Source organism: Rhamphochromis sp. 'chilingali' (assembly GCF_963969265.1).
Source record: "Rhamphochromis sp. 'chilingali' genome assembly, chromosome: 11".
NCBI lineage: Eukaryota > Metazoa > Chordata > Actinopteri > Cichliformes > Cichlidae > Rhamphochromis > Rhamphochromis sp. 'chilingali'.
Genome location: NC_137938.1, coordinates 27,211,144 through 27,231,209, shown reverse-complemented (window position 1 = coordinate 27,231,209; position 20,066 = coordinate 27,211,144). Strand labels below are relative to the sequence as shown.

Genomic DNA, 20,066 nt, shown 5'->3' with positions numbered 1-20,066 from the left:
CCTTGTCACTGAAATGTTTGCTTGGTGAAGCATTTTGTGTTACTTTAATAGAATTCATTCATTTAGTTAGATAGCAATCAGCAGGTGGGAGGGGTCTTCCTCTTCTCTTCATTTCTGGAGTGGTGTGGACACATCCTGGGGGGATTTCCTCTGTAACATTTAACCAGTATCATTTAAAAAAAAAACAACAAAAAAAACAATAACCATTTGTAGTAGAATTCAGAGACCAGAAGAAAACTCACTTCTAGGGCATGACGCAAGTCCTTCAAGTCATTCTCGATCTTTTTGCACAGGGCTATTTTTTCAGACAGGTCCAACAGTCTGTCCTCGATGTCCTGTAGAGCCTGCGGAGGACGTGTTGGTTAAAATGCCTAGCACCATCAGGCTAAAATGTCATGCTGTGACTCACCTGTCTAGTCTCGGAGCCTGCCTCATCAACGCGCCCAGACGGCAAATCCTCTGCGCAACCTGCAAGTGTTCAAAACATACCTGGACAAACCCGCTGATAACATGAAAGCTGGAGGGCAGCAGGCGACCTTACCAGTTTCCGAGGCCATGATCAAATACACATTTGTCTTGCAAGCTCAGCGTGTTTCATAGAGGAAGGGCATTCGGTCTTTTTAAGCAGGTGTGCTCAGGTGATTTATATTTTACTAATTAGTGAATGACGAGGGAAAGAACTGCCCAGGCCACTCTGGACATATGTTTCTACCACTGGGGGAGGACAAAAAAGGCACCAATAAGTGAAAGGGTATATTTCGGGGTATAGTTTCCCATTTTTGACTTAACTACTCAAAGTTCTGAGAAATTCACTTGAAGTTAATAATCTGTTTGGGGTTTTTGTTGTTTTTTTCCCCCTATAAATAGCAAAAAAAAAAAAAAGACAGGTTTGTTTTTTCCCAATGAAAGTGTCTCGTATTAAAACATTTTTATTCACTGCTGTTTTTCCTCTTTTTCCGTAAACGTGATGCATTTTATTTTAAATTTTTATTTTTGATATAACCAGGCTCATAATTTTTATTTATTTGCAAAAGGTAAAAAAAAAATGAGCTAAAGAATGCAGTTGGCATTCGGTTTAGAAAGATAGAGAGAGAGATATCTCTTTAGTACGGAGCCCCCCAGGGGACATGGGAGAAAAAAAAAATTAGGGAGGAAAAAAAAAAAAATTAGGGAGAAAAAAAAAATTTAAGACGGACTTTTGCGAGATCTCGCAAAAGTCCGTCTTAATTTTTTTTTTTCTCCCTAATTTTTTTTTTTTTTTCCTCCCTAATTTTTTTTTTCTCCCATGTCCCCTGGGGGGCTCCGTACCCTTTAGAAATGCTATAAGTATATGTCAAGTGTGAAATTATACTCGTTTTTATGGCGGTCATTGGTATTAGTCTGCATTTTTCCGTGCCGCTGGCTCTTTAATTGTTGTCGTCATAGATTGGGGGCGTAACCCGGAAAAATTCTATCATCTGGTCCCACCACAACACGTTGCTCGTGTGAGACAGGGTAGTCCTCCGGATGAACGCTTGATTTTATGAAGCTGGTATGTAGTATTGCTGCTGTATTAGTAAATACATCTAAAGGAGTTCACGGTTCAGTCGCAGCTCGTCGGATCAGTGCAGAGATGTTTAAAGAGCTCAAGACAAAAGTGTTGCGTCTGTTACCGCCGACCTCCAACGGACCGACGGTCCATCGGGACGAGACAGGTACATGTGTCTAACATTCAAAGTGGACGTAGGTCTCGCTTAGTGAAGCAGAGTGTGTTTGTAAACAACCGGCTCTGATTGGCGCTAAGCAACGTAAACACTGCACCATGTTGCATCAGATTCTTGGTTTTCCTGTTATGTGTGACTCACAGCTAACCCGATGTGATTCTAACATCCAAAACTAAGCTCCAGTTAAGTCACAGTAGAGTGAGCACTGCCAGTTAGGATGAACTGCTTACTTTGTAGCTGTTTGCCCAAACTAGAAATTAGTAGCAGAAATTCAAAGTTGTACACCTAATTCTTGTTGTTGTAGTCATTATGTATGCTGTATTCCACTGTAGAAAAAGGAAAACAAAAGTTAAAGAAATTATTAAAAGCCCCAAACTACCATAACGTTCATGCCTCTGTACTGTGTGAAAACCTCAGGTCCTCATCTGGCCCTATCCAAATGGAGTTAAATTACGTATTTTGCCTCTTCGGATACTTGGGTTGAACTTAAGCAGATCCTTTTGACAATCACTGCTTTAACAAGTTTAACATTTAAACAGGTGTAGAATGAAATGTACTAAGACGATGAGTATGCTGACAGGTGTTCTTAATGTTTTGAAACTGCTTCTACAAAAATTTGAGAAAGCATGGGTCTCTGAGCAGCTCAGTGAGTGAGTAGGAAGCCACCTGTGCAATAAGACAAGTTGTCACATTACCTTGCTACTAAATATTCCACAGTCAGCTGTGAGTGGTATTATACCCACTCAGCCATGAAGTGTGATTTTATCACTTCATGGCTGATGAAGTGTGATCACAGTGCAGACTCGGCGGATGCTGAGATGTATAGTGTGCCGAGCTTGCCAACTTTCTGCAGAGTCAGTTTCTATGCACCTCCAAAACTTCACATGGCATTCAGATTAGCTCAAAAGCAGTTCATAGAGAGCTTCATGGAATAGGTTTCCATGACTGAGTGGCTTACATCACCAAGTGCAATGCAAAGCAATACACTGGTGTAAAGCACGCTGCTACTTGACCCTAGAGCAGTGGAGACGTGTTCTCGGGAGTAATGAATCACATTTCTACATCTGGCAATCAGTTGCCAGGAGAACAGAACTTGTGTGCAATGTGCCAAGTGTAGCGTTTGATGAAGAGGGGAATTATGACGTCTGGTTGGAACTCCTAATGCTTCAGCACACCAAAACAATTTGGACAATTTCATGCTCCTGACTTTGTGGGAATAGTTTGGGGATGGCCTAGAGCTGGGCGATAGAACGATAACGATATGTATCGCGATATAACTTTTACTCGATAGAGAAATTAAGCTATCGCGATAGACCTCGCCGCTCTTGTCCTCTTAAAAAAAAAAAAAAAAAAAAAAAAAGGTCAGCCAATCCAAATTAAGCAGCGCAGAGCCGAACCAATCACAGCCGCAGCGTCACGTCGCGTGACTTGTTATGTACAGCACAAGTGCCAAGCCGCACGTGTGTTTGTTTGGGAAACAGCCAGCGGGTAATGGAGCCAGCGCGTAATGGAGGAAATGAGTGTGCCGACTAGAAAAATCAACCGAGCGTGACCGAAGAGAAAACAGATGATGGTTCCAATGCCGGAGAGATTGTCGAACGGAAGAGCCATAGAAGTTCCGTAGTGTGAAGGTATTTCGGCTATTTCAAGTCTGACAAAAACAGAGTAGCGTGCACTGTAAATGTGCCGAAAGCAAGTCTGGAAATACAATAAACTGGTGCATGCGTCACACTGTGCGCCACGTTATTGTTTCGGTGAAATGAATTTCTACAACACTGTTACTGTTAATTCTACTCTCTGCAGTGTTTAAATGCTTACATATACACACAGTTACTGTCCCTCCACACATACGACTCTGTTCTGCTTCTATGCCCCAGCTTTGTTTACTTTTTCCCACCGAGGCTTCTAGACTTCTGATTGGCCAACATTTCTGCACGGTTAGGAATCTAGCGCCACCTGCTGCTTTGGCATGTTCATAGCAGCGTTTTCCTTCATTTCTGCCTTTATGTGTGGACGGGATTATTTTTTAAAACGAAAACGGAAAATCTCCGTTTTCAAAAATACCCGTGTACGTGTGGACGTAGCCTCAGTCTCTGACTGGAAGCGCTAATTCGTCATTCGGCTTTTGTCAGACTAAAGTAACTGTTAAAACTGTTTGAAAAGCTAAGCTATACAACAAGGAGAGATTGAGAATTTCCTTTTAGTTCTCAGTTTATTTGATATTGACAAAAGTTAGTCAGTTTTGTCTGTTCTTCTGTAAAACAAACTAAGATTTATTTTTACAATTAATATTTTGTTTCTAAGTGGAATTGACAATTTAGTCTGTTTCGTTTGTTCTATTTTGAAACTTAAACGCTTTAGCGGCTGCCTTTTGTGTAGTTTGCAATATTTGCCTTTATTTATCTGAAAAAGTCTCATGTTCCTTAAGTACATCTACCCTGTTGAACTTATTATGGGAAATAAATATTTAAATAAAAACAAGCTGCTGATTATTTCACATTTTACTTGTGAGCAACAGCACATTTAAATCTTACAAATATAGTTATTTGGCTTATATCGTGATAGATATCGTTATCGCCTGAAATGAAAAGAACATATCGTGATATGAAAAAATCTCATATCGCCCAGCTCTAGGATGGCCCCTTACTGTTCCAACAGGACTGCACACCAGTGCACAAAGCAAGGTCCATAAAGACATGGATGAGCGAGTTTGGTGTGCAAGAACTTGACTGGCCTGCACAGAGTCCTGACATCAACCCGACAGACACCTTTGGGTTGAATTAGAGCAGAGACTGTGAGTCCAACATCAGTGTTTGACCTCATGCATGCACTTCTGGATGGTTAAAATTCCCATAAACACAATTCCCAGCTGAGCTGAGGCTTCTATGGCTGCAAAGGCTGGGCTGACATATTAAATCCTCTGGACTGAGAATGGGATGTGTGTGTGAAGGCAAGCAACAAATATTTTAGCATTATAGTATATAGTGTGATTAGAAGGTGAGATTGCATCTGGAAAGGTGTTACATCACCTGTTCAATTGTGTGAGTAGGATTTCATTAGGTTGCTTATCTATTCACACTTCAGTTGTGTACTTTTGGTTTTGGTTTTTTTTTTTTAGCTACTTCAGGCGTGTACTTTTTTTGGTAGTCAACAAACATATTACACTATACATATTTCTTCCTGTTTTATCGCTCCCCCTAATGTATTTACATTGCATTCACGATAGCTGATGAGCCTAAATTTGTACCTTATACATAAAGGAAAATGAAAGTAATAAAGCTGGGGGAACATGTTTAGAGTAAACATTTAATTTAGATGCCCTAACCTCCTCATACCATCCATTCATACTGTTGTGTCCTTCTGTGGATGACGTCTCATTAACACCCCTTGTTTTTGAACTGCAGATGGTGCTGAAATCCTGAGTTGCACAGTAAAGGCCCTGAAAGAGGGTCACATTGTTGCGGTGCCCACAGATACCATCTACGGCCTGGCATGTCTGGCCCAAAACTCCGACGCCGTCAGAAAAACGTATGACACTAAAGGACGAAACGGACAGAAGCCGCTGGCCATCTGTGTAGGGGAAATTCAGGATATCTATAAGTAAGTGTGCTTTTATTTCACTTTGATCAGGGCACATGTTGTGTAATTGCTTCATTCTAAGTGCAGTCCTCCTCTAAGCCATCTATTTTGCACAAACATATTACTCATTTCCTGAAGAGTCACACATGCATGAGGCACAGATACCATCTCCACTCAAATAACACATTTTACATTTTGAGTGACAGGCACACCTGCTGTCAAAGGACACCTCGGTAATTATTATTCGCAACTTTATTCTGTGACTGTATTTTCTATCACTGTGCAGGCATGTCGCATTTCTTTGAGATTTGTTAAAGCTTTGTGGGATTTAAAGTGAAACAAATTAAATCAGAGAATAGTGGATATTCCCAAAAACTATTCTGGCCTGAAAAACAATTATTTTATTATCAGATAGTTATTTTGGCTATCAGTCATTTGCTTCATTAAAATTCAGAACATGATGAAATGGCCCAAAGCAATTTTTCCACAATGCAAATTGGTGTCGTGACATCATGAGTTCAAAACTTCATTGCAAAAGACAAAACAGGATCAGAGCAGAGAATCAAATAAAACACAGCTGCTTTTTTTTGCAGTGATGCAGTCATTAATGGTCATTTATGTTGTTTTCCTTATAGTTTTGGGAGCTAGATTACACACAAGTATGGTAATGTGATGTCATGTGCAGGTACTGCAAGGTGAAGGTGAAAAAAGAGCTGTTAGGTGACCTGCTCCCTGGTCCTGTCACCCTGGTGTTTGAAAGGTCTGAAGAACTGAACACAGACCTGAACCCCTTTACCTCAGTGAGTTTGCTTCTTTTTCATTGAATAGTGCTGACAATAAATTGTTTGATCATAAGTGTGAATTGTTGTTTACACATCCATGTCTTCCTCAGCTTGTAGGTGTACGTATCCCAGATCATCCCTTTATGAGGCAACTTTGTCAGATGTGTGGGGAACCACTGGCACTCACAAGTGCCAACATCAGCTCACATACCAGCACAGTGGAAGTACATGTAAGTACTAAAGTAAATGATGTTTTTGTTTCTTTCAGTTTCAAGTACGTTAACCTCCTAAGACCCGAACTCTTTCATGGCATGCATTTTTAATGTCTCTTTGCTATTTGAGCTGATTAGGATCTGATGAGTGTAAAAACAAAGAATTATGTTTTGTTTTTGTTTGTTTTTGTTTCTGAGAAAAATGAGATCCACATATGAGGACATTCGCTTTAAATTTCGATAGAGCAGTGGCAGTATAATGTCCTCGTAAGCGGATATCAGGCCCTTGTAGAGCAAAATTTTGTATTTTACATATTTCTTAAATGTGATGTCAGCGTATGTGGGCGCCAGGTCCTAGGAGGTTAAATTTCAAGTACACCTACCAGACAGACACAGTTGCCCCAGATTTGCCACCTGCACATCCACGATCCCAATCTCTTTTTCCACCACATTATTAAGGTGCTCTATTGCATTGAAATCTGGTAACTGTGGGCTCCATTTGAGTGAAGTGAATTCACTGTGATGAAAAAATCACTTCACTTCATTCATCTTTCTTCCCCATTATGATACTCTGTTTGAACTTCAGCAGGTTGTCTTTACATGTGTAAATCATTGACTTGGTGCCATGTGATTGGCTGATTAATTATTTGTATTTTTGAGCAGTTGAACAGGCGCACTTAACATAGCGGTCAGTGAGTGTATGTAGCTCTGAATATTGCTGGGTTTATCCTCTTAAGGAGTTCCAGGAGCTCTGGCCCAAACTAGCTGTGGTTGTTGATGGTGGACCGATAGGAGACCAGAGCCGCCTCGGATCAACAGTAGTCGACCTGTCAGTACTCGGCAAATACAGCATCATCAGACCAGGGTGGTAAGTTCATCCAGACGCTTTTTCCAATAGTTTCTCTCCAAGTGAGATAAAACTATCTGATGTAACTGAATGTTTAAGCATATCATTTAAACTCCTTCAGAGAACTTCAGGCACATTTTACAACTGACAAAAAAATTGACTGGAAAAAAAACATTTTCAAACCAGAACTGAGCAAAAGTAAACTGACTGAGTCTGATGTATTAAAATATCCAAAGTAAGCAGTCATACGTTGCTCAAGTCACCTGAATTAGAACTGGAAGTTATTCATATAGCACCAGTTTATTCCATGACTTGAAGAAGGGGAATGCATCCGCACTGACTCACTGTTGCTTTGAAATACCCAGGTGTTTCCAGCCTCTCCCAGTGTTACAGCACCAGCTATAGTATGAATCTCCTAAAACAAAACTTAAATATTGAAATACCCACCACAAAAAATAAGGAGGCATTTTGCAAGAACAAGTCTTAGTTTCATTAAAAAACCATATTTGGAGTCAGTCTGTCGCATCGTGTTAACACTCTTCTTTCTCACTCTGACCCTTACACCCCCTCTGCCCCCAAACCACCCATGTTTCCTCTGAAGTAGACTTGGTACATTAAACAAGAAATGACTTCAATTTTGATTTCAGTGCCCTTTCTTCTACGGTTGATGTGCTCGAGCGCAAATATGGACTGTCAGAGCTCTCTGGGGAAGAATGACCTTTGAGCTCTCCACACTCCAAAAATCACGCACAACCAGCTCTGACCCGGGGCTACTTGGGAGAAGATGAATCCATGAATCAGCCTTTGCCGGGGAAGACTGTATCTCAGGAGGACTGAAACTGCTGATGGACGATTTTGTTCCAGTGGCAGCTTCAAAGTCTTGGGTATCTTTCCTTATGTCTTAGATTAGCATATTTTGTATATGTTTCTGTCATTACATTATTTGGGAGTTTAAGCTTTAAACTATCATTTATACAGAAATAGGTCAGCTGTATAGTACTTTAAGTAATGTGGTCATGGGAGAAAGAATGGTTTGAGCCAGCCTTTTCGCAACACGATCAGAACTGTAGTGAACACATTTTAATGGTCTGATTGAATCTGTGTGATATAATAAATCAACTTTATTTAAGGGGGCTGTAAACTGTTTTCTGTTTGTTTGTTTGTTTGTTTGTTTGTTTGTTTGTTGGTTTGTTTTTTAATCATTTTTTTTCTGGCAGCGTGAAGATTGCACTTCGATTGTTAGCATCAACACTTGCAGTAAATCCTGTTTTACAGTGTAGACTACTAATACTGGCACATTTGGGTTGTTTCGGTTGGCACATGGATATAATTTGTAGAATTCCTCTCATTTGAATGTTAATAATTGGAGTACATGATTAAATCTTCAGTGTCTGATTGGACCTTGATTAACAGATGGTACAACATTGGCAAATCCACAATAAAATTACATATTTTTTTCCCAGTCTCACAGTTTTCTCCATGCACAAGAAGCTATCTGAGATTTATTTCTGTCTTTATCCACTGGTGTCTGGATTTTCACTCAAAACAGCTTCTTAATGGAGGGTGAAATCAATAGAGCAATGTTAAGTGTTTAAAAAGGAGCAGAAACCACTTACTGGCAACCTGGACAGGGAAATCAACTTCGGATCATTCAGAGAACGCACTTTTATTCTCAAAAACGCCTGTCTCTGCGAAACCTTTCATTTTAAAAGCTATCAGAATCTTAATCAAGTCTATACAGAGTGTGCCCCAGGGTGCCCCAGTCAGTGGGCAGGTTTATATTCATTAATGCGTTCAATCACTTTGAGCCATAGACTTTCATGTCCTGACTTCTTGCTTCAGTGGAGAAAAAAAAGCAGAGTCCCATATGCTTACAGTGAAGTCTTTTCATATAGGAATCACTCAATCTCCAATTGTATTTGAGTAGATATCGGGTCTGTGGTGTAGTACTTGACACGTTATATGGGAAAGATCCCCAGCTTGAGACAAAGAGGAGACACAAGCCCAGCCTCGGGGACTCACAAGCTTGTGCTGATGAATGGGAGGGTTGTGTCAATAGTACCTAGAGTAAAATCTGTGTCAGAGGCCTCAGGAAATAAAGGAGCGGTTGAAATTACCCAATTTTATTTGGGTAGATCAGAAATGAGTATTCTTGGTAAGTTAGTTTGTTGGTGAAGGATGGCAAGAGTAAAAGAGTTTATGAGATGGTAGTGAGACCTGTTGTGATATATGGTTTAGAGACAGTGGCAATAACGAAAGGGCAAGTTGTCACGCTGGAGGTGGAGTAAAAGATGTTAAGATTTTACTGGCAGAATGGACAGGATTGGAAATGAGGATATCAGGGTGACTCTCAGTTTGGAGGCAAGGTTAGAGAGGCGATGGTGGATGTGCTGGACGAAGGATGCTGAAGATTGATGCTTTCAGGCAGGAGGACGTGCAGATGGTTGGCGTGACAGAGGAAGATGTTAGAGATCGAGTGAAATGGATGCAGGGGATCTGCTGTGAGAAACTGTCATGTTCTGTGTTTTTACAAGTTGAGCTAACATGCTATAATGTTCCAAATTTACCTTTACAAATTATGATGTTGTGTGACAGTGACAAGTTGTAAAACACCACATCATCCCCATTTTAAAAAGCTCTCTGAACCTGGGTAAAGGGTCAAATTGTATGTTATGGATAAATGAAAACTACAGTGTCTTCAGTTCTATTATTTCACCATATAAAGGGGCATGAGATGGTGGCTTACTGTATTTAGAAATACAATAAATTATCGGGCAGACATTTCAACGTACCAATTGTGTGGGGGAGATTAGAGATTAGAGACAGACCCACAGAGCATTTTACAAGTCTGGGTTTTTGATACGCTTTGTATCCTATCTTTGAATTTGCACACACATCTATAGGACCTCTCGCATCCAGCATGTTTAAAAAAGGTAACAGCATGTCCTTCTGCACTCAAAACTATATCAATCAATCGCTCTCTTGCCTCCTCTTTCATGTGTGCACACACTTCCACTACAGCGTGCCGTTTCAAGTCAGTTTGATGAAAGCTCACATGAGCCACTGCTCCTTTTCTTTATTGAACTGCTCGGCCCAGCGGCGGGTCAGCTCCAGGTAGTGATCAGGCCCATGTGGCTGATAGTCCAAGTAAACCCGTGTCACAGTTTTTTTAGGCACAGCCCTTTCTATCTGCGTCCCCTCGTGCCATTCATTAAAAGATGTTATGGTGACAATCTCTGGGCGCACGTTGAGTGCCGCCTGCAGGGCTGTCTCGTAGTAACGTCCGTTCACCCTGTTGCGTGTGTTGTGGTTGTTCCATGGCCGAATGCTGGTGTCAATGTAACCAGGCCCCACGCTGGGGATAAAAAGGAGGTTGTTCCCATCGCAGAAAGCTTTGATGGCTTTCCAGTTCTGGTGAGAAGAGCCAAAGGAGAAGCCGTTGGAGGCAAAGTAAGTGTACATGCCATCGAAGCCGCCTGCCAGGATGTCGTGCTTATGACGCTCCTCCACAATCAGGGCTATAAAGACGGAGTCGTAAGCTGACCCACGCACGCTGTGGGAGCCAGTCGGTGTCAAAAACTCAGACCAGGACTCGGGTGGAGTTAGGTAGGAGTCATAAATGTAAAACAGAGGAAGACTCTTCCCTGTGCTGGTAGTGAACTTGTAGAACGCTCCGTGGTCGCCATACCTTAAAAAGAATATAATACAGAACATTTAACAACACAACAATAAACCCTACCACTGAGACAAAGAATAAAATATTGTATACCATTTCTTACTTAAACTGAATATCTTTTCAAGGTTTGGGACTTCTGAGTAAATCTCTGAAAGGTCCTCTTTTTCAGAGCAACCCCACATGTTAAAGTTAAAAGTTAAAATGGCTTTTGCTTGAAGAACTCATCCATAAGTCATGAAACTGGCTTTATATAAGCTGAAATGCACCCTAAAAGTATTTCAGTGTCGTAACTGCTGTTTTTCTTGCTATGCATGCAATCTTAATGGCTTTCTATTTGAGTTGACTCAGCGATGAAGCACAGCCAGACATGCACCCACCTGTCAATGATGTACTTGATGTTGTCATGCACACTCTGATCGTTTCGTCCTCTGTATGGTTGGATGTGGAATGCAACCTGGGAGATGATAAAGCAATATGCATGTTCATTTTCATTCATTATATAACTACATTATTAATTTATGTATCATTCAAGGTCAGCATTTACAGATGACCTCGAGAAGTATTGACTAAAAGTCAGGCGTTCCCAGGGGGAGATTCCTCATAGAAAGTTGACAAGAGTGACAGTAACTTCTCCTGGCTTGTAATCAATCAAAGTCTGACATGTTTCTAAGACAAAAATAATTCAATAAGGCCTCAGTCACACAAGAGGAAAAATAGGACCACAACCTCCATGCAACCAGGGAAAGGTGGTTGGCGAATGATTGGATTGATTTTTTTTTTTTTTTTTTGCTATCTAGTTCAAAGTAGTTGGAGAGACAAACCATTAAGTGTTTTCAGAGAGAAACATGCATAAAACCTGAACTTACACTGTATTATTGTGTTACTTGCTTCTTATTTTTCCATCCATCCATCCATGAATCCATTCATTCTCTTATCTTCATCAGGGTATGATAATCTGATGATCTTGGTAAAATGCTTGTTGTTATTGAAAAGAACTAGCGGTGCCAGTTTGCTTATAACTGTATAAGCAATACATTTTCCACATTTCAGTCTGACCCAGTCTGTGGCTGACAGTGTTGCATTTAATGCATGGATTCCATGTCTGGTTCCAGTACACCACTACAGGTCAAGTGTGGATAGCAACATATTTGCAGCAGACAAAAGATTTGAGCTTTATCATCATTAATCACATTATTATCTCAATGAGATTGTTGCTGTTTTATCCCCGTTTTATCACTGTTTTGATGCACCAACATGGGTTTGAAGATGGTGACTGAGCGGTCTCAGACCTGGTCCCTATCTTTGAAGTAACCATATTAAAAACAAAGAGATCACAATTTGATTGGGCACGAATGCAACAATGTTGGTCACACCGCAATTACCAACCCCTGTTTTTGTAGTCAGATGGTATCACAGCTCATCAGACCTCTGAGCCCCTTTTCAGGAAAATGAGTCTCACGGTTATAATTCAGCAAAACATGTTAGTCATGCACCATTTTGACCTTGTGCAGCCCCAAAGCAATGCGTGGCATCAGGAGTCTGGTGCCTTTACCCTTGTACCTTATTACAGACTCACTGCAGTTTTCTAAAAACCCTTTAATAAGGCTATAACACTACGAAGGCTCACCAACACAAATGTTACCCACTTACACGGACATCAAAGCACCATGTTTCCTCACTGCTCCGTGTTCACGACAAAATCTGCTACACTATAATTGTTTTTCAGCCTGAGTGGTCTGCCTCTGGAGACTATTGTAACACTCACAGTTAATGCGTCTGTTAGAAATGGCCGTTTACAGTTCATGAACAAACGCAGCAGAGGAACAAGGGATATGAAGTGACATGTACACAAAAAGTGCTTAAGTTGAATATTTTAAGGTGTGCCTGGAGAATTCAGTGACTTTGAATAATGCATGATCAAAGAGAAACACCACTTTTCCAGCACTGGACACTTGAGAGGAACAATGTGAAAGGAAAATGTCCTTTTTGAGATGATGGAAGCATCTAAAGGGATGTAGGCTGCCATTGAGTAAGCTAAACAAAGATGCCTTAGCCCACTTTACATGATCCAAGTCTTATCTTTGTTAAAAATCCAATGCTTGCAAAGCTCCACTAAACTATAGAATGGCATTTCACCTACTTGTTATTGGAAATAGATGTATTTTGTAGTTTTTCTGTAAGATCCATATTGTCGTTATGGAGTTAAGTGTAGCGTATTAACGAATTAATGGATATGTGTCCTGGACGGTCAGGATGGATCCAAATAACTGGATCACTTCTGCTACTAATAATGATACTAAGTGCTTTTATGTACAAAAAAATGTCAATTTTAACAGTGTAAGAGGCACTTTGTTTTGCAAAAGAGTAATTTGAAAAGAGATTGAGGAAGGAAGGTCTTGGGCATATGAGTAAATCATATTCTAAAATCAATATTTATGAAGCTAACTCTCTGGCAGTAACAGTGAGAGAAAATGATGGAGACAATAAGATAGTACAGTAAGATAAAGCCACAAAAAAATCTATGAGATATTACAGCTCGTGAAGCTGCATGATTATAACATGATTATAACAGAGGAAAATAGATACTACATCAGAGTGCAGGCTACTAGAAAACTCATTTTCCCCAACGCGCTGGCTGATTACATTTTTGGTAATTTAGAAGTAAATGAGACATAGTCAACACATTTTAATACCTCATAAACATTGACAGTGCAGTCTGGAACAGCCCCGGTGTGATTTGTGCTGAGCAGAGTGAATTTAGTGGCATGTCATGCAGAAAGCGCAAAGGGAAGGATATGCACCAACACAAAAATATAGATTCAGACCTTTTCTGACAGTTAGATCAATTTAATATCACTTTCATTCTACAGTGAATGAAGTCGGTGGATATACACCGAGGTTGTACAGGTTTCATGTACGAAAAAATGTAGCTACTGAGTGCATCGGGAAATAAGGAAGTGTGGCTGATGCCATCATAGGGCACCCATGGGCCATATTCCCCTGTGTAGCTTCATGGCCTACTTAGGAGATAGAACTTTTGCACCCCCTCAGGGTGCAGATTGTTCACAGGCTCAAACTGAGTCATGGGACCCATGATGCACATATCCCCTCTGCTCTTTTTCTCCTACCTCCAGTTTCCAATAACCCCCCTACCCTGTCCCCACCAAGCCGCCCCCACCCTGCCCTGGGCAAAGGGACTATTTCAGCTCCACTTCGAGCTGAGGTCAAGCAGCAGCACTGCTGTGGAGGCTCATGTGATGTGCTCTCCAACATGAGCCATGTGTGGGTGTTACTGAGATGCTATTCAACTTATATAATAAAAAGTACATTGCTTTCTTTTGCAGCATTACCCGAAGAGGGGTCAGTGTGTTTTTAGCAATGTGGCGTGGGATCGCTACCAGGATGGAAGCTGGATTTGTTTTTAGTGAGCTTGCTCGTCTCCAGTTTCCATTCACCTTCAGTCTAACTTGTACATGTTCAATTAGGTCAAAAGCTGTATGCAATTCACTGTATTCCTCTTATCTAAACCTCCATCTATCGCTTTGGGTTCATATAAATGCGTTGTCAGCTCAGCATTACATCCTGCTGTCATGGAGACAGATCATGTCACTGGTCATTTGTAGCATTTTCCTTGTTTTTTTATTTTTATTGATAATTTTACTGCATGTTTAAATGTCTGAATGCAAACACTTCTTTGATTAAAAAAAGCATGTTTTTTCCAATAATTTCTTAATTTTAAAATGTATGTGTCATATTATTTTTCAGGCAAAAATGGTTCCAGCTTCTCTGATTTTACATTTTCTTTTTTGTTTATTCTTTGCTATTGAATACTTAAAGGTTATGAGTAAGTGTCCCCTAATGGGTTAGTCTGTCCATGAAAATCTTGGAAAGTTAATTTCATATTCATCAGTTACGAGTGCCAGACTCCTCCTCAGTTTGGAGGATTGCTGCTGCAACATGCAAGACAGCTCAGGTCAAGAAAGGACAAAGCTGGAAACCAAGGTACGCATCATAAATACTGATAGCTCATTACTCCTGGAGGTTCCTCCCTTTGTGATATTTTTTTTGTCTTTTTTTATGAATGTATTTTTCTGATATCATACAGTAGACTATCCAAGGTGGTGAGGACTCAAAACAAAACTGCTAATTCGCTCATGCATTTCTCAGATAAGCAAGCAGCCACTTTATGTGAGCTTCTTGTATCCTGATCTGATACATTTTTGGCTGCTGCCACTGCCCTCTGTGGGACCATCCATCCTCCTCACTTGGGCTTCCCTCCCACCTTTTGTCCGGCCTTTCAGTGGAAAAGAGCACAGAAATGTTTTAAGGTTGTTTTTCATCAGAGTTCCAAATGATCAGAGCCAAAGTTCTTTACCTTGTCAGCATTTTGCTAAACATTATGCAAGAGGATGCAATCCAAAGATAAATGTAGCTCTGTGCAGACATAACAGTTCAAGAAAAACAAAGAGAATTGGAAGAGGATGCTTGGAAAGACTCCACTCAACTCTGAATAATTTCATTCCAGCGCTTTCTGGAGACTGCTCTGATTGTGACCTTCTGCGCGTTTTCATTAAACACAAGGATAAGCAGCTCGTTCTTATTTCAGTAAGATACTCCAATATGCAGTTTGAAGAAAACGTGTCACAATCTGTTTTTCCTCACGTGCTTTTATGAAAATGCCATGCTTGCTGGGTGGATGATGACAATAAAGCGTGGCATTAAATTCTGTCTATTAGCTTCTCTACTGACAGCATTATGTGTAAAACCTCATCAACTCAGCCATGCATGTCTAATCCCTGCATTCTTGTCTTGCCCTTGTAGAGATGCATTATTTCGTTGCCTTCAACCAAACAGAAAAAACTCCCCAGTATGATATTAAATCTGACAGGCTAGCCCGACAACTCTTCTGCCTCTCATCGGAGTTGTTTATAGTGAGAATGAGGCCAGTTTGTGGCCGCATCTCTGCTGAAATCAAATTATGTTATCTGCACAACAGAATACAAACACCAGCATGATAATGACTTGTGTTGCAATACTGATTTGTAATTAACCTCGGTGATAACTTTTGCAAATTGTAAATACAACTTGTGAATAATGATTTTTGGTCTTGTGCATTAAAAGGTAAATATACTTCAAGAGGCTCACGGAAATATTATTACGTGTGTACATATTTGTCATTTTTAAACTATAAAATTTTTCAATTATAAAAATATTCGATTATAAATTACATATATTAAAAAAGAGCAACAAAATGTCATATTTAGAAGCTGATATTAGAAAATGTTCGGTAATTATTAAGATGATTAAATTAATGAATTAGATGTACAAATGCAGTGGTGTATTATTAATGGCACCTGCTTTAACATGGGAAAAGTCCTCAGATCTTGGCCCTTAAGTCATTTTTATTCTTCAAATTAGAGCATACAGACCTGAGAACTTTCTTAATTTATTTCTAGTTCCTTGTTCCGATCCACAGTGCTGCTGAAAATCCCGTACTGCTAGCACCTCACTCTTGTTCCCCTTCATTGTCTTTCTTCGCCCAATCCCTCCATTCGTATTTGGTAAGCATCTGACACGAATCATATCTGATTACAAGCAAACACTGGCTTTAATAAGCCTTCAATACAGTGCAGCAGGGGCACCAACACAGACTCAGCTATGTCCGCTGTCATTTTCCAACCTAATTGGCAATTGGTCATGTGGTTTTACCCACATTCTGCACCGCCTCCCACGGCTCTCCACCCCACTAATGTGTTCAAGAGTTCATTCAACAACTAATCCAGCGGCAACAGCAGCAGCTCTTTGACACATTTTATGCTTTAATGCTAGAGACGAAGTCACTGCAGCCGCAAGTATTCCGAGTCAAATCCTGAGTAGCAGTGAGCAGCTTTACAGGATGCAGCACAGCAAGTTGAGAAGGCCTTAGCACCCACAAATTCCACATATAACACTGGTTCGAGATTACTATCCTATGCAGTGTTAAGCTCTTCATATGCCTCCGTGAAAGACCAGTAATCCTTCTTTTGGTCCCGTGTCACTGAGGTTTTAGAAAGGGTAGTGGACAGAAATTCCAATTTTTTTCACATTTGAGCCTCAACTTTGGCTCTTGCAACAGTTCAAAATAAAAATAGCAAAATAAACAATCGCTGAGTTACTTTAGGTCTGTTTTGCTCATAGAAATCATCAATTGTAAAGACTTCTCTTTTGAACCCACAAAAGCCAACACAATGAGCCACTATGAAAGACTGTAAGCAAGCCTGCACATATTAATGACTGTCTACGTAGCACTTAATGTCATGTAGATAATTTTGGGTGTTTAATCCATACTGCAGAGTGAAACTCCACAGACACAATTCAATATGGCTCATTGTTCTCAGTGGAGTACTTCAGGGATCTGAGTTTGGTCCTCTTATGCAAATAATTCAAGTGTAGCGCATTCAGAACTAATACAAATGTGATAAAGTGTTGTGTAATTATGGACATATTCTGCCATATACACTTTGCAACCATCAGCTCAACTATTTCTAAGTGTAAATGACAGATATGAGGAATTCTTAAGATACTTTGGACACTGTTACAGCTGTTAGGAATTAGGAGAAGCCTAGCTGCTTCCATCTGGCCTAGATTCTATATCGTGGTGATTTGCTGTACATTAATCCATCAGCACAGTATCCATGCGTGTTGGGCAGTAGCTACTGTTGTGTAGTAGTACTAAATTGACACTATGCTTTCCTTTTGAGAGGCAGTATAGCCATATATATATATTCTTTTTGTTATAGTCTTTATCTAAACACAAATCTCTAGAGATGCATCTCCTGTATTTCTTAAAGGACATGCAGAATAGCTGCTGAGTGACAGAAATGACAAAGTCACTGGTTTGTTTTCCAGGAAGTTATAGTCCTAAAGTTAAAATGAATTTCACAAAATCTAATTTCTCTAACAGAGTTCAAAGCTACTGTAAACTCTGTTGTATTTCTATATGATCTGAGCTTACTTTAGTTATACTTTGGCAGTATTGTTATATAGTGTGCTATCTGATTTCCTTTTTATTGGTCTGTCTTTTAGAGTTTCAATGAAGGTCAATGAAGAGGAAAGAGAAAAAAAGTTAATGTTTAAAATAGATGATTCATCTAAGAAACATCTCTCTCTCACACACACACGCACACACACACACGCACACATGCACACACACACACACACACACACACACACACGTAAAATGTGCTGACACTGCTTACCTTGAGGTTGTGTCTATATGCTGCATCCAGTACAGCTGGTACCAAATCCTCAGCAGGTTCCCCATTGTCATCAGCTACTCCAGGAGGATACCAGGACAGGACCAGAACACCTGGAGGGAGATAAGCACTTGATCAAAGATACGAATTAACACCTCAGAGCACCATCACCTTCTGATGGGAACATACAAACAAAATGTATATGAAGCTCTAACAATATTATTGTATGGATTGCTGAAATGATGCATCGATTTCAAGCTAACTGTGTTTATGTGCAGTTATTGTTGTCTTGGAGTAATGTTGCTTTCTCTGCGATCATCCTTTAGTGTCTCTTTGCGGTTCACAGCAATACAGTACATCTGCTGATCTATGGAGGACAGTCAATTTTTTAAATGAATATGTACTTGTCATTTTAGGACTATTTATTATGCCTTGTTTTAGTGGCAACAGTTTGAGTGTGTGACAGCTCATAAATTCATAAACTCACGCTGGCTGAAAAATGGTTTTCTATCAGCCACAGCAGTGCCTGGCAAGAGGTAGGAACTGGCACACTGTATATGCACTCACAACTAATTTATTAAACTCATGTCCACTTGCTGTGGAGCTGTGGAGACTATTAGATTACAATAGCCAAACATGTCTTTGTGTATCAAGAAGACGGCTACTGCTATTCATTTCAGTGGCAGGAAATCAGTCACCAAGTCAAGCAGATCTATTTACAGTTGAGTATGAGGTCTCTCATTAAATGGAAGGTTTTAATTAAGCAACTTTGAGCTGGACCTCCCATGATTCCCAGGTTTCAGGGTTAGATGACCTTCTCATCACTCAAGCCGGTGTACAGTAACCTACTGCACCGCAGGACAGACACATCAGGGCCTATCATGTGTTGGCTGCTGATGGCTGACACACTGCGCTGTTACTTGACACCAGGGAACAAACTTGTACTGAATTTAAGGGAGCCATACAAGTCTTTGATGAGACTGCAACACAACTATTATCAGTTCATGACATTTAAAAGAGACAAAGGTACTTGCAGAGATACTTTGGGGCTTGGTGATGCTTTAATACTAAAGTAGTATAAGGTTCAGTTTTAATATAGATAGCTAAACATCTTTAAAAACATTAGTTTGCTTCTGATGTACACCTCAATGAAGGATGAAAGCGCAGCAGCAGATATATGGGAACCAAGCATGTGGGGAGCTGTCCAGTATATGTGTGGTGCTGAAAAATGTGTCGAGCCCCTTCAGCTAAAGGGAGGCAGCTTTGTGCTTACAGAAGCCACATTTCTGTAAAGCTGCTGTGCACAAATAACAACACTCAGCTCTTTTTTGTGCGTCTCTCTAAGAATTTCAGGGTGCCGGTTTGCATTTTTTACAGTACCTGCTGCGGATGCTCCGATCTGCTCCATGTGGGACTCCAACACATCCGGATCCCGCGAGCTGTACGAATTGAGTTCGGGGTAGAAACTGGAGCCGATATCCTCGGGCGGCATGTGTTTCCCTCTCGGGTAGCTGGATGCGATCTTAGGGTCCCAGTGCGGGACTAGGATGTGATCCCAGTGAATGTATTTACCGTCCATATGTTGGTTGCCGTACCACATATAGTAGAAAATATGAACATCATAAAATATGGTCCCCTCGGGGCCGGTGTTAGACAACACGGCTTTGGCGTTGCTGCCAGGCGGACGGGCTTGACCCGGGGAAGCGGTCCCATCACGGGACACTGAGCGCCGGTCCATCTTTCCTCCGATCATCGGCAGGAGCTCCAAGCCCGGAGCCAAGTCCGAGAAACCGTCACTGGGCTTCAGGGTCCTCAGTCCCATCATGGTCCCAAAGATGAACAGCGTGAAAAGAAACAGAGCTATGCACGCTTTCCTCCTCAGTCGTGCCATGGTTGGCTAGAGTGGCAGGAGCTGCATACGGCACGGACGGAACCAAGAGCGCAAATTAAACCTGCGTCCTGCTTCTGCGGCCAGATGGAGTTCACCACAAACTACGAACTACTCTCCGAAGTGTTTCTCGTCGCATCGGCT

General features: G+C 40.7%; 2 protein-coding genes and 1 long non-coding RNA gene across 3 annotated transcripts; 1 reads left to right on the top strand and 2 right to left on the bottom strand.

The window, feature by feature from the left end:
* Nucleotides 1-8: 8 nt before the first annotated feature.
* Nucleotides 9-445, bottom strand: LOC308405757. Its single transcript, XR_013973390.1, has 3 exons — nt 410-445; nt 243-344; nt 9-150 (listed from the first exon to the last, which is right to left on the bottom strand). It is a non-coding gene; the product is annotated as an uncharacterized lncRNA (long non-coding RNA).
* Nucleotides 446-1,441: 996 nt separating this feature from the next.
* yrdc (yrdC N(6)-threonylcarbamoyltransferase domain containing) lies at nt 1,442-8,575 on the top strand. Its single transcript, XM_080895628.1, has 6 exons — nt 1,442-1,694; nt 5,108-5,303; nt 5,968-6,082; nt 6,175-6,294; nt 7,014-7,144; nt 7,771-8,575. Exons 1-6 carry the CDS (start codon nt 1,523-1,525, stop codon nt 7,838-7,840), a joined length of 804 nt encoding a protein of 267 aa, XP_080751754.1. The 5' UTR covers nt 1,442-1,522; the 3' UTR covers nt 7,841-8,575.
* Nucleotides 8,576-8,713: 138 nt separating this feature from the next.
* LOC308405550 (glycoprotein endo-alpha-1,2-mannosidase-like protein) lies at nt 8,714-19,925 on the bottom strand (the record flags this gene model as incomplete). The annotated part of the gene is made up of 4 exons (XM_080896219.1): nt 8,714-10,811; nt 11,177-11,253; nt 18,038-18,147; nt 19,415-19,925. 4 exons carry the CDS (start codon nt 19,923-19,925, stop codon nt 10,175-10,177), a joined length of 1,335 nt encoding a protein of 444 aa, XP_080752345.1. The 3' UTR covers nt 8,714-10,174.
* Nucleotides 19,926-20,066: the final 141 nt, after the last annotated feature.